This window comes from Ovis canadensis, chromosome 5 (assembly GCF_042477335.2).
Source record: "Ovis canadensis isolate MfBH-ARS-UI-01 breed Bighorn chromosome 5, ARS-UI_OviCan_v2, whole genome shotgun sequence".
Taxonomy (NCBI): Eukaryota; Metazoa; Chordata; class Mammalia; order Artiodactyla; family Bovidae; genus Ovis; species Ovis canadensis.
In genome coordinates, this window is record NC_091249.1 from 27,025,444 (window position 1) to 27,039,807 (window position 14,364).

Sequence of the window (14,364 nt, forward strand, 5' to 3'; positions counted from 1 at the left end):
ACGTATAACTTTACAGTATACTTTCTTTTTTCTCATAGTATTCCCTTTTGATTATTTCTCTGTGTGTGGAATCAGTTATAATTTCTCCTCTTTCATTATTTATTTTGCTTATTTGGGTCTTCTTTTTTCCTTAATGAGACAGGCTAAAGCCTTATCAACACTAATTATCTTTTCAAAAGACCCGCTTTTGGGTTCACTGATCTTTTCTAATGTAGGGGGAGTGGGGTTCTCTATTTTATTTTCTCTCTGATGTTTATTACTTCTTTCCTTCTGCTAACTTAAGGCTTTGTTCTTTTTCTAATTCCTTTGAATGGTAAATTAGGTTGTTTACTTGAGATTTTTCTTAACATCTTGAGATAGGCCTGTATCATTATAAAATCCCCTCATCATGACTACTTCTGCTGCATCCCATCAATTTAGGGACGTTTTGTTTCTATTTTATGTGTCTTGAGGTATTTTCCAATTTCTTCGTTGACCTGTTCATTTTGTAGTAACATGTTGTTTGGTCTCCACATATATGTTGTTTGGTCTCCACATATTTGTTCTTTTCCCATTTTTTTTCTGTAATTGATTTCTTTGTTTCACAGCATTGTAGTCAAAAAATTTTTTTGATATTATCTCTGTCCATTAAATTTGTTGAGCAGACATGTCATCTGTCTTGGAGAACATTCCATGTGCACTTGTGATGAATGTTTATGTCTCTGTTTTGGGTTGGAATATGCTGTAGGTATCTATTAAGTCCAAGTGGCCAAATGCGTCTTAAGACTACTGTTTTATTCTGGATTTTCTGTCTGGATGATCTGTCCACTGCTACTGCTGCTGCTGCTAAGCCACTTCAGTCGTGTCTGACTCTGTGCGACCCCATAGATGGCAGGCCACCAGGCTCCTCCGTCCCTGGGATTTTCCAGGCAAGAACACTGGAGTGAGTTGCCATTTCCTTCTCCAATGCATGAAAGTGAAAAGTGAAAGTGAAGTCGCTCAGTCGTATCTGACTCCCAGCAACCCCATGGACTGCAGCCTACCAGGCTCCTCCATCCATGGGATTTTCCAGACACGAGTACTGGAGTGGGTTGCCATTGCCTTCTCCACCACTGATGCTAATTGGATATTAAAATTCCCTATTATTATTGTATTACTCTCAATGTCTCCCTTTCTGTCTGTAAATATGTACTTTATTTATTTAGCCTCTCCTGTATTAATACACATATGTTAACAGCTGTTACATTCCCTTGTGTTAATGCCTTTATCATTACATAATGTCCTTTGTCTTTTGTTTAGACTTTGTCTTAAAGTCTACTTTGTCTACTCTGAGTATTGCTACTCCAAATTCCTGTTTGTTTGCCTTTGCATGGACTATCTTTTTTCTGTCCTTTCACTTTCAGTCTGTATGTGTGTCTTTAGCTTTACTAATTTGTGATTACTCTGGGATTCATATGTTGACCTGTAACTAGATCTGTTTGTTTTAAACTAATAGTGATTTAATTTCAAGCACATTCTATGTTATTTCTCCCTTATTGCACGTTTTTTTGTCTTTAATGTCCTATTTCTTGTTTAACACTTAATTGATTGTTGTAGTTATAGTTTCTTTTAATCTTTGTACTTGCTTACTTAAATGGTTGTTGCACAGGCTTTACTATATATTTACTTTACTAATGGGACTTTTCTTTCCTATACATTTTTCTGCTTGTAGCCTTTTCTTTTCCACTTAAGAGAAGACCCTTTACTATTTCTCTTAGAGTTGTTTTAGATTTGATGAACTCCTCTAGTTTTTGCTTACCTGAAAGTTCTTTGTCTTGCCTTCGATTTTGAATGATAACCTTGCTGGGTAGAGTATCTTTAATTTGTAGGGTTTTCCCTTTTAGCACTTTCAAAGTATATGTCCCTCTGTCCTGCAAGGTTTCTGCAGAAAAATCAGTTGATAGCCTTAAGTGGGTCCCTTGTATATGACTCCTTGTTTTTTCTTACTGCCTTTAGAAGTCTCTGTTTACTTTTTGAATTTTAATTATGATATATTTTGGTGTGTGTCTCTGGGTTCATCTTGTTTGAGACTCTCTGCTTTCTGTAGCTGGATATCTGTTTCATTCTTCCATTTTGGGAAATTATCGGTCATTGTTGTTGTTGTTGTTGTTCAGTTGCTAAGACGTGTCTGACTTTGTGATCTGTGGACTGCAGCACGTCAGTCTTCACTGTCCTTAAGTATCTCCCAGAGTTGTCTCTGGGAAAGTCATGTCTTTGAGTCAGTGATGCTATCTAACCATCTTATCTCTGACACCCCCTTCTGCTTTTGCCTTCAGTCTTTCCCAGCACCACGGTTTTTTCTAGTGAGTCAGCTCTTTGCATCAGGTGGCCAAGGTATTGGAACTTCAGCTTCAGCATCAGTCTTTCCAATGAGTATTCAGGGTTGCTTCCTTTAGGATCCACTGGTTTGATATCCTTGTATTCCAAGGGACTCTCAAAAATCTTCTCCAGAACCACAATTCAAAGGCATGAATACTTTGGCAGTGAGCCTTCTTTGTGATCCAACTCACACATCCATACATGACTACTGGAAAACAACTTTGAATAAACAGACCTTTGTTGGCAAGTGATGTCTCTGCTGTTTAATATGCTGTCTAGGTTTGTCATAGGTTTTTTTTCCAAGGAGCAAACGTCTTTTAACTTCATGGCTGCAGTCACCATCCACAGTGATTTTGGAGATAATAAAAATATGGTCTGCTTCTACTTTTCCGCCCCTTCTTTTTGCCATGAAGTGATGGGAACAGATGCCATGATTGACTTAGTTTTTTTAACGTTGAGTTTTAAGCCAGCTTTTTTACTCTCCTCTTTCACCCTCATCAAGAAGCTCCTTAGTTCCTCTTCACGTTCTGTCGTTAGAGTGGTATCATCTGCATTTTTGAGGTTGTTGATAATGTCTCCTGGCAGTCTTGATTCCCACTTGTGATTCATCCCATCTTGCATTTTAAATTATGTACTCTGCATTGAAATTAAATAAGCAAGGTGACAATATACAGCCTTCTTGTACTCCTTTCTCAACTTTGAACCAGTCACCCTTCCCTCTCCGTTTCACTTGCTTTTTGATCTACATACAGCTTTCTCAAGCAACAGTTAAGGTGGTCTGGTATTCTCACTCATTAAGAATTTTCCACAGTTTGTTGTGATCCACCCAGTCAAAGGCTTTAGCATACTTAATGAAGCAGAAGTAGATGATTTTCTGAAACTCCCTTGCCTTCCTATGGTCCATAAATGTTGGCAATTTGATCTCTGGTTCCTCTGCATTTTCTAAACCCAGGTTGTACATCAGGAAGTTCTCGGCTCATGTATTGTTGAAGCCTAGCTTGAAAGATTTTTGATCATAGCCTTACTAGCATATGTGCTGCTGCTGCTAAGTCACTGCAGTCATGTCCAACTCTGTGCGACCCCATGGACAGCAGCCCACCAGGCTCCTCCATCCACAGGATTGTCTAGGCAAGAATACTGGAGTGGGTTGCCATTTTCTTCTCCAGCATATGTGAAAAGGGTGCAATTGTACAGAAGTTTGAACATTTTTTGGCATTGCCCTTCTTTGAGATTGGAAGGAAAACTGTCCTTTTTCAGGCCTGTGGCCACTGCTGAGTTTTCCAAATTTGCAGATGTATTGAGTGCAGCACTTTAACAGCATCATCTTTTAGGATTTTAAATAGCTCAGCTGGAATTCCATCACCTCCACTAGCTCTGTTTGTAGTATTGCATCCTAAGGCCTACTTGATTTCACACTCCAGGATGTCTGTCTCTAGGTGAGTGAGCACACCGTCATGGTTATCCGTGTCATTAATACTTTTTTTTAAATAGGTCTTCTTTGTATATTTGCCACCTTTTCTTAATCTTCCCTGGTTCTGTTTGATGATACCGTTTCTGTCTTTTATCATGCCTGTGCTTGCATGAACATGCTTCATATGTCTAATTTTCTTGATATGTCTAGTCTTGCCCATTCTGTTGTTTTCCTCTATTAACTTTGCTTTATTCATTTAAGCAGGCCTTCTTATCTCTCCTTGCAGTTTTCTAGAATTGTGCATTCATTTGGGTATATATCTTTCCTCTCCTTTGCCTTTTGTTTCTGTTCTTTGCGCAGCTATTTGTAAAGCTTTGGCTTCAGACAATCACGTTGGCTTTTTGCATTTTTTTCTTTGGGATGGTTTCGGTCACTGCCTCCTGTACAGTATTATGAACCTCCTGTACAGTATTATGAACCTCCATCCATAGTTCTTCAGGCACTCTGTCTACCAGATATAATCCCTTGAATTTGTTTGTCACCCTCACTTATAATGGGTTTGATTTAGGTCATACCTGAATGGCCTAGTGGTTTTCCCTGCTTTATTCAATTTAAGCCTAAATTTTGCAATCAGGAACTCATGGTCTGAGTTCATATTTTTATCAAATACATTTTTTCCCCTCTTTTTCTCTCTTTTTCTGAGACCCAATTATGAGAATGTTAGAATCATATTAGACCAGAGATTCCTTAATCTGTCCCTTTTTCTTCCACCACAACACACAGTTTGCAGGATCTTAATTTCTCGATGGGGAATCAAACCCAGGACCCCCTTAGTGAAAGCACTGAGTCCTAACCACTAGTCTGCCAGGGTATTGCCATACTGTTCTCATTTTTAAATTTTGTTTTCTCTTTTTCTGATTGGGTGATTTTTGTTATTCTATCTTCCATATCAGTTGTGCACTCTCCTGTGCCCCCTGATCTGATGTTAGTACTTTCAAGCATGTTTTTTCGGAGAAGGCAATGACACCCCATTCCAGTACTCTTGCCTGGAAAATCCCATTGATGGAGGAGCCTGGTAGGCTGTAGTCCATGGGGTCGCGAACAGTCAGACACGACTGAGTGACTTCACTTTCACTTTTCACTTTCATGCATTGGAGAAGGAAATGGCAACCCACTCCAGTGTTCTGGCCTGGAGAATCCCAGGGATGGGGAAGCCTGCTGGGCTGCCGTCTATGGGGTTACACAGAGTCGGACACTACTGAAGTGATACAGCAGCAGCAACAGCATGGTTTTTATTTCAGTTATTTTATTCTTCACATCTGACTGGTTCTTTTTTATTGTTTATGTTCCTTGTTACAACTTTAACTATGTTCATTCATTCTTTTCTCCAGTTCAGTTACCATTCTTTTTGTTGTTGTTCGTTAGTCACCAAGTCATGTCCAACTCTTTGCGACCCTATGGACTAACAGGCTCTTTGGTCCATGACATTTCCCAGGCAGGAATGCTGGCGTGGGTTGGCATTTCCTTTTCCAGGGAATATTCCTGATCAAGGGCTCGAACCCATGTCTCCTGCATTGGCAGATGGATTCTTTACCACTGAATGACCTGGAAAGCCCTAGCATTCTTGTGCTTTACATTTTGTGTTGGTTTCTGCCATATAACTGAGAATCAGTCACAAGTTTACATATATATATATATATGTATGTATATATATATACACACATATATATGCATATGTATGTATGTATGTATCACCTCCCTCCTGAGTCTCCCTCTTCTTCCCACATCCCACCCCTGTTGGTCATCACAGAGCACCAGACTGGACTCCCTTTGTTATTAAGCAACTTCCCACTAATATTTTACACATGATAGTGTATATATGTCAGTGCTGCTTTCTGAATACAGCCCACCCTCACCTTCCCCTTCTGTGTTGACAAGTTTCTTCTCTGCCAGGTTCATAAGTACCATTTTGCTACATTCCATGTATATGCCTTAATATATGATTCTTGTTTTTTTTCTCTCTCTCTTTCTGACTTCACTCTGTATAAGATGGTCTAGGTTCATCCACTATAACTGACTCAGACTTGCTCCTGTTTATAGCTGGGTAAAATCCACTGTATTAATGTACCATAATTGCTATGTACATCTGTCACTGGACATCTAGATTGCTTCCATTTTCTAGCTATTGTAAATATTGCTGCAGTAAATACTATAGTAGTGAGATTTCTGAGTCATATAGTAGATTTATTCTTAATTTTTAAAGGAATCTCCCTATTGTTTTCCATTTGGCTGTATCAGTTTCCTTTTCCACCAGCATTCCCTTGCAGCTTTTAATTGTTTTTCTTTGTGTTTAATTGTTGTTAGCTTGAATAATATGTATATTGGTGTGGTTCTTTTGGGGTTTTTCTTTATGAGAGACTCTGGGCTTCCTGGACTTGGATGACTATTTCCTTTCCCGTCACCCTAAGGAAGTTTCCAACTGTAATCTCCTCAAATATTTTCTCATACCCTTTTCCTCTTCTTCTGAAACCCCTGTCATTTGAATATTGGAGCATTTAATTTTGTCCCAGAGTCTTTAAGACTGTCCTCATTTCTTTTTCCTTCTTTTTTCTCTGTTCTTCTCTGCTTTGGTTATTTCCACCATTCTATCTTCCAGCTCATTTATCCATTCTTCTGCCTCAGTTATTCTGCTGTTGGTTCCCTCCAATGTATTTTTATTTCAGTTCTTATGTTTTTCATTGTTGATTGTCTGTTCTTTGTCTCTTATAGGTCCTTGTCAAATGTTTCTTGTACATTTTCAATTTGTGCCTCCGTTCTTTATCCGTGCCCACATATTATTTCTGAGGTCTTGTATCATCTTTAATATCATTACGCTGAATTCTTTTTCAGGTAGACTGCCTATTTCATCTTCATTTGCTTCATCTGGTGAAGCCCTGGAGTTCTTTTACTAATGCTTTAGACTGATTGTTTGGTATATTATTTATCTGTGTTAAATTAGTTGTTTCATCTATGTTTTATCCTTGTTCTTTTGTTTGAAACAAACTCCTTTATCTTCTCATTTTGTTTTACTTTCTCTGTCTCTGTGAAATTAAGTGAAACATTTACCTATCTCATCTTTGAAGGAAATCCTTTTGTAGGTCCCTATGCAGTCTTTGTGTGCAGTAGCTTTGGTGGGAGAGCTGGATTTAAGCAGAGAAGAATATTCCTTGGCAGTCCCTTGATTGAGGCTCCACATTCCACTAGTGGAGCTCGGATCCCACAAGCTGTGTGGTGTGGGCAAAATTTAAGAAATAAGACTTTAAAAATTAAAATAAAGAGGCTTCCTTGGTGGCTCAGTGGTGAAGAGCCCACCTGCCAATGCAGTGGACATGGGTTTGATCTCTGGTCCAGGAAGATCCCACATGCCACAGAGCAACTAAGACTGTGTGCCGTAACTACTGAGCCAGTGCTCTAGAGCCTGGGTACTGCAATTACTGAGCCCACATGCTGCAACTACTACTAAGTCCTTTCACCCTAGAGCCTGTGCTACAGAAGAAGAGAAGCCAACCCAATGAAAAGCCCATGCACAATTACAGAGTAGCCCCAGTTCACTGTAACTGAGTATGGCAAAGAAGATCCAGCATAGCCAAAAATAAGTAAATAAATCTTTAAAACAAAAAATAAAATGTGGTCAGCACAGATATGTCTTTCCTCGGGGTGTCCTTGTTAGGAAGTTGTGCTGGTGATACAATGGCTAGAGCCAGAGCCCTGTGTGAGCTGTTTTTCTCCTGTGCACAGTGGCTATCACTACCCTGTCATCAGGAGCAGGAGCCAGGTCTGGTTCCAAGGTCCTGGAAGCAGAAGCCCTGAGTGTTGCCTCTCAGTCAGTTCTGTTCTCTCCATGTTTGCACTCTCTCTGCTCCCAGCAACTGTACCTTTGCCTTGGAGGAAGCAACGCTGAAACAGGAGGGTTTTTACGGGCCAGACACACACTGAGACTGTCTAGGAAGCCAGTCAGGTATACAGACGGCTCCTGATCCACAACCTCCACAAGTGCCAGCACTGGCCTAACTCACCTTATTCAGATGCAGTACTGGGTCCAGATCTTCTGCATACCCTCAAGTGTGCACTCTGCTTGGCAGCAAACACTAAAACCATATCAATTCCCCTCCTTTCCTACCTGACTCTGTGGATCATTTTTACAGCCTTGGTTTTGGGCATCATTCTGTCTCCATTTTGTTTTCAGTGGGAAGGGGCTCCATATAGATGTATTTTTGTTATGTTCCTGAGAGGGAGGTGAACTCAGGGTCCTACTTCACCTGCTTTCCTCTCAGTGTGACATTTTCTGAATGTGCAGGGATATTCAGGAATTTTGAACTAGAATGGAATGACTTTCATACAGTGATTGTGGGAATTATGATCACCTCTAAATGCCCATGCCTTCTTTCTTTTCTCATAGGTCTTCTTTCTAAGGACCCTTTATGCGATCCTGAGGAAAAGATAGAGGCAAGACAGAATGGTAGCTGAGTGTTTGAGGGATTGTTCTCAGGTAAGAAGACAGAGCATCGTTATACAGAGTGAGCTACTGCATGCATCACATGGAAACATTTCCTTCTGGTTAGACCTATGTACACAGCTTATTAAATAAAGCCAGTCTGAGTCCCTTTTGAATTTCCTCCCCATGTGAAAGGTTTCATATTGATGAGGGATTACTCTGAATAATCTTAGTATTTCAGTAATTACCTTCTGATATTATGTCATGATTGCTGCTGCGTGTGTTTTATTTTGACTGTTCTGACATGGTACAGAATGAGGGTAGATATTTCCTAGTGACCTTATTTATTAGCTTGCCCAAGTGTGTGTAATTTGTTTAGGATTGTGTTATTGGTTCCATATCAATCACGAGTGGGTGTAGCTAAAAAGGAAAGCTAAGACCATTGTGTCCTGGGAGAGATGAAGAGAGACCTTGAGGCCCTCTGTTGATATTGGGGCTCCCTTCCTCATTCTCCACTGTACATTGTTGGAGATCCTACTTTACTGAAACTACTTTGTGTGTGATGGTTTAGGACTCAATGACCTTTGCTGATGTGGCTGTGTACTTCACCCAGGAAGAGTGGACTTTACTGAACCCCTTTCAAAGAAAGCTATATAGAAATGTGATGCTGGAAAACTACAAGAACCTGACCACAGCAGGTAAGGCTGCCATCATTCCAGTACACTCTTAGGGAGCAGACATACATGTGCTGTACCTTCTGTGTTCCAAGATGGGTGATGCCAATCTGAACACAATGGAAACTAGTAGACACTCGTATCTAAAGAATGAGTTTCACTCCAGTATACTTTCTGTAACAATGTGCTTTGAGAACTAACAGCATTATCATGACTCTTGTTTGAAATACGCATTCTCAAGAGTTCACCTTTGGCATAGTGAATGAAACTTTGAAATTTGGGCCCAGTTATCTGTTTTAACAGGCAGTGGGCATGATTCTTGAAACCAGCATTTGGCAACCACTAGTTTAGCAGCTTCTCCATGAGGCCAGACATCTCTTTTACATTTACTTCATTTCCCGTTTAACAACATTCTCAATACTTTGTAAATGTTCACATAGGTCTGAATATGTTTTTCACTGACCACAGATACAATCTCTTTGACCCACAGAAACAGAAGCTGTTTGCCTTTTTCTCTCTTTAAAAATTATTACCACATTCATTCTAATGATTTAATTAGATATAGGACCTGATTCATGGGAAGGTTTGTCATGTTTGACAGGGACTTTTTCATTAATATATCTTTCTTCATGAACAGGATATCAGGCATTCAAACCCACTTTAGTCTCTTGGTTGGAACAAGATGTATTAAAAACTGTGGAGAGAGGAATCCTCCAAGGTGAGCAATTATAAAGAACTTCCCATGTCAATTCAGTTTCAGTGTGTTTTGAATTTATAAGAAGGAAGCTTATTGAAATGGGCTTTCTCTCAGAAGGCTGAGGACATTGGTTTCTAATGTTCTGTGACTTCTTGAACTTCTCATACAAACATACATTTAGTCAGACTTTCCTGTGATCTCACAAAATAGTCTTTTCTTTCTGTATTAGTTATATATTTTTTTGGAGGAGTGGGGGTGCTGAATATAGGCTCTTTGTTGCTGCGTGCAGGCTTTCTCCAGTTGCAGCAATCAGGGGCTACTCTACTTTTGGTGTGCAGGCTTCTCATTGGGTAGTTTCTCTTGTTGCAGACAATGAGCTCTAGGGCGTTGAGACTCACTAGTTGTGTCACTTGGGCTCTACAGCACAGGCTCAGTTGTAGCACATAGCCTTGGCTCTTCCACAGCACATGCCAGGACCAGAGCTCTCATATGTGTCCTCTGCATTGGTAGGCAGATTCTTAATCACTGGCCCACCAGCGAAGTCCCTTAGTTTTATCATGTTGATGTATATTCTTTGTCCAGAACTTTCCCTAATAATATTCTCTTTTCTTCCTTTTTACTCTCCATAAACTCGTCTTTTAAATCAAGTACTCAATACATATATATATACTTGCTTAATTTTTGTCATAGTAAAATTCCTCACGTCTGTCTGCCTTATTAAAAGATATGTCAAATTGGAAACTTATACAGATGAGCCTTACTGTTTTTAACCCCTTTAACATCCACTTCTTTGTGCAAAGTCTTAAATTTGTTGTTCTCTTTTCCTTTAGAAGGGGAAATGCAACCTATATCCAATGACTTGGGAATTCAGCAGGATATTTTGCCAGAAAAAACATCAAATAGGGTACAAATGGTAAGATCAGTAAGTTTCATTCATAAAAAAATACTTATTTTCCTTTTAGTTAATATTGGGATTTCCATACAGCATGAACATTAGTGATAGATATTTGAGTGGCATTCACCCCAGATAGCAGTGTCTGTCAACAAATTCTAATTATGATCAACTTGGGAATATCCTAACCCAAGGTTCAAAATAGTTGCTGCAGACTTCCCATGAGGAATCATTCCCATGTATATAATTAGACAATTAACTTTGAGAATAATTAATGAAATTGTAGTGAACTGTTTTATGATTAGAATATATGGCACCTCATTGTGTCAAAAGGATTTCATCATTTAACTTTAAAGAAATCAACAGGGCAGGAAGTGTATGAATATAACAGAGGTGGTAAAAATCATCATCCTCTCTGTAATGATGTTTCTGTTTTGAGATGGGTAGGATCAGTTAATGAATCTGAGAGATCTTTGAATCATCATCCATCCATTTCTCCACAGACACAAAGCCACAATGGGCAGGAACTGTATGACTGTGAGCACAGCCGGAAAGACTTCAGTGACAGTGACTACTTGTACCATAGTACACACAGGAGAACTGAAAATAGAGGCAATTCTCACGAATATAATCATTATGGAAAAAGCTTCCTTATTCTGCACAATGAATCCTTTACTGGAGAAAAATGTTCCATGTTTAATCAGTGTGGAAAAGCCATCAGGCTGACTCCAGATACTGTGTACTGGCAATCTAGCATACAAGAGAAAGCCTTAGAACACAGAGATTGTGGGCAATCCTTTGCTAATGGGTCTTTTCTTCAGGCACGAGTGAGAGCTCAGAAGAAAAAAAGACATGACAACTGGAATGAATGTGGGAGAGCTTCCGTTCAGTCAACAAGCCTCCATGGACGTGTACCAACTCACATAGCTAACAAACATTACATATATGAGGATTCTGGAAAAGTCTCCGATGCAACCCTAAGCCGTAGACGACATATAAAAACACACACTGGAGAGAAGCCTTTTCAGTGTGACACGTGTGGAAAAGCCTTTGGATCATCCTCATACCTACGCATTCACATACGAATTCACACTGGAATAAAACCCTACAAATGTAAGAGATGTGGGAAAGCATTTATATCCTCCTCATACCTTCAAGTTCACAGTCGAATTCACACTGGAATAAAACCCTACACATGTAAGGAATGTGGGAAAGACTTCTCTCAATCCTCAAACCTCACTGGACATATGAAAACTCACACTAGAGACCAGCCCTATAAGTGTAAGGTATGTGGGAAAGACTTCCATCGATCCTCAGACCTCACTGGACATACGAAAACTCACACTGGAGAGCAACTGTATAAATGTAAGGAATGTGGGAAAGCCTTTGGGTCATCCTCACACCTTCGTGTTCACGGTCAAATTCACACTGGAATAAAACTATACAAATGTCAAGAATGTGAGAAAACCTTCACTGGTTCCTCTCGCCTTATTGAACACATGAACACTCACACTGGAGAGAAGCCTTTTAAGTGTGACACATGTGGGAAAACCTTCACTCAATCCTCATGCCTTACTAAACATATGAAAATACACACTGGAGAAAAGCCTCTTAAGTGTGACATATGTGGGACAACTTTTACTCAAACCTCATACCTTACTCAGCATATGAGAACACACACTGGAGAGAAGCCTTTTAAGTGTGACAAATGTGGGAAGGCCTTTGCTGCTTACTCATATCTTAGTAACCATTTCAGAACTCACACTGGAGAGAAGCCTTTTAAGTGTGACACATGTGGGAAAACCTTTGTTCAATCCTCAGGCCTTTCTCAGCATAAGAAAACTCACACTGGAGAAAAGCCATTTAAATGTGACACATGTGGGAAAACCTTCAGTCAATCCTCATACCTTTCTCGGCATATGAGAACACACACTGGAGAGAAGCCTTATAAGTGTGACGCATGTGGGAAAGGCTTTGGGTTTTCTTCTATTCTTCGTAGACATTTACAGTCTCATACTGGGGAGAAGACTGCTAAATGTGAAAAATGTGGGAAAACCTTCACTCGAGCCTCAGGTCTTACTCAACATATGACAACACACACTGGAGAGAAGCCTTATAAGTGTGACAAGTGTGGGAAGGCCTTTGCTGACTCCTCATGTCTTACTAAACATTTTAGAACTCACACTGGAGAGAAGCCTTTTAAGTGTGACAAGTGTGGGAAGGCCTTTGCTGTTTCTTCTCGTCTTACTAAACATTTTAGAACTCACACTGGAGAGAAGCCTTTTGAGTGCAATATATGTGGGAAAACATTTACCACTTCTTTGTCTGTTACCATGCACAAGCGAAGACACACTGGAGAGAAACCATATTCTTGTAAGGAACGTGAGTAAACCTTTTTATGTTCCTCAATACTGACTTCCTATGTACAGTGACGTTGGGAGAGAAGCCATTGGAACATGATATGTGGGAAAGCCCTTACTGATTGCTCCTTGCCGGAGTCCAGCTCTAGCAGCCAGGGATTCAACCTGAAGGGGTAGGCAGTGTTGGCGAGAGAAACTGAGGCAGCCTCTCAGTTTTCTTGGACTGCCTGTTTATTTCAAGCTTATGATTCTCTTTTATACTTTTACAAAAGCATTAGGTCAGAGGTTTGATATTTTTAGTTCCCATTGACCCAGATTTATTTTTCTCCAAAATCAATGTTGCCCCTCAAAAGGAGTTCCTTCCTCAGCAATTCTCTTATCTACTTTTTATCATGTGTCCTTGTGAATACACTGTAACTCATGCTAATGTCTGGGCTGCATACCACATTCCTCAGTTTATTTCTTATGTTTCTAAGTCCTGTTTGCCCCTAGTATCCTAAGTTTACTATTTCTTAGAAAGGGCTTCTAGCTAATATCTCTAAAGTCCCTAATTTCTATAAGCTATAGTAGAATATTGTAACATTACAGCAATCCTTAAATCTTTAGCTTCTAACTATTTTAATTATTCCTAAGCCTTAAATTCAGCAAACTCCTTTGCCATAAACACTTTTCTCACAAATAGGCTTCAGATAGGAATCCCTCCCATGGTCTCAAGCTGTGGTCTCTGTGCTCACCCTGGAACACTTTTTTGTAAAAGTCCTTGAACAAATGTCAGTGATTAACTTTATGAATTATTCTTTGAGCACAGCTGCAGAAGGCTTTATGCCTTCTCCTGCTCCTCTCAAAAACAGTAAGCACTTTAATAGTCTCTCAGTCAACTCAGCCGAGGAAAGGAAAAAACAAGTCAGAATCACAAAACCTAACTCCTTCATTCTGGGGCCATGCCTACAGAAAAAAGGGAGGGGGTTTAGGGCCATGCCTCTATTTTGTCAGTAATGCCTAACGCAGCTCCTGACAACTCCTGTCTTAACATTTTGTTTTTAATATTTGACTGCACTGTGCAGCATATGAAACCTTAGTTCTCTGACTGGAGATGTGACACATGCCCCCTGTATTGGAAGGTAGAGCCTTAACCGCTGGAGAACCAAGGAGGTCCCCTACTAAATATTTTCAAAATCAACACAGGAGAGAATCCTTTTGAGGGCAATAAACATGGGAAAGGATTTATTCACCAATTCTTCACCCTTTAGCATTCGCTAATGTATGCACACTGGAAAAACACCATAAACTTCAGGAATATGGGGATCAGTTTTATCATTCGTATCTCAGTAGTAATGGAAAAAGTAAGGAGACTAGTTCAGGATTTCCTTCTGCCTGAATCTATCATGTCTTGTCGCTAGAGCAAAGCCTAGAGTTCCTGATCACAACACAAACACACAGTTCAACCCATGGTGACTCCTGCACACCAGGTCCCCGCAGTGGCATGAAAAGCGAGGTGATGCCTTTGCACCAGCCAGGT

At 39.9% G+C, this 14,364-nt stretch overlaps 1 protein-coding gene across 7 annotated transcripts in view; it reads left to right on the top strand.

Annotated features, from left to right (window-relative positions):
* LOC138440901 (zinc finger protein 569-like) overlaps positions 1-14,364 on the top strand; it is a 71,595-nt gene that overhangs the window by 9,326 nt on the left and 47,905 nt on the right. For 6 of the 7 annotated variants that reach the window (XM_069590982.1, XM_069590983.1, XM_069590981.1 and 3 more), the window contains exons 2-6: positions 8,187-8,276; positions 8,794-8,920; positions 9,534-9,614; positions 10,424-10,506; positions 10,989-12,867. In XM_069590982.1, the coding sequence (XP_069447083.1) occupies positions 8,244-8,276; positions 8,794-8,920; positions 9,534-9,614; positions 10,424-10,506; positions 10,989-12,867 (2,203 nt within the window). In that variant the 5' untranslated portion in view covers positions 8,187-8,243. The remainder of the gene's footprint in view (positions 1-8,186; positions 8,277-8,793; positions 8,921-9,533; positions 9,615-10,423; positions 10,507-10,988; positions 12,868-14,364) is intronic. The other variant, XM_069590978.1, reaches the window with a different exon arrangement.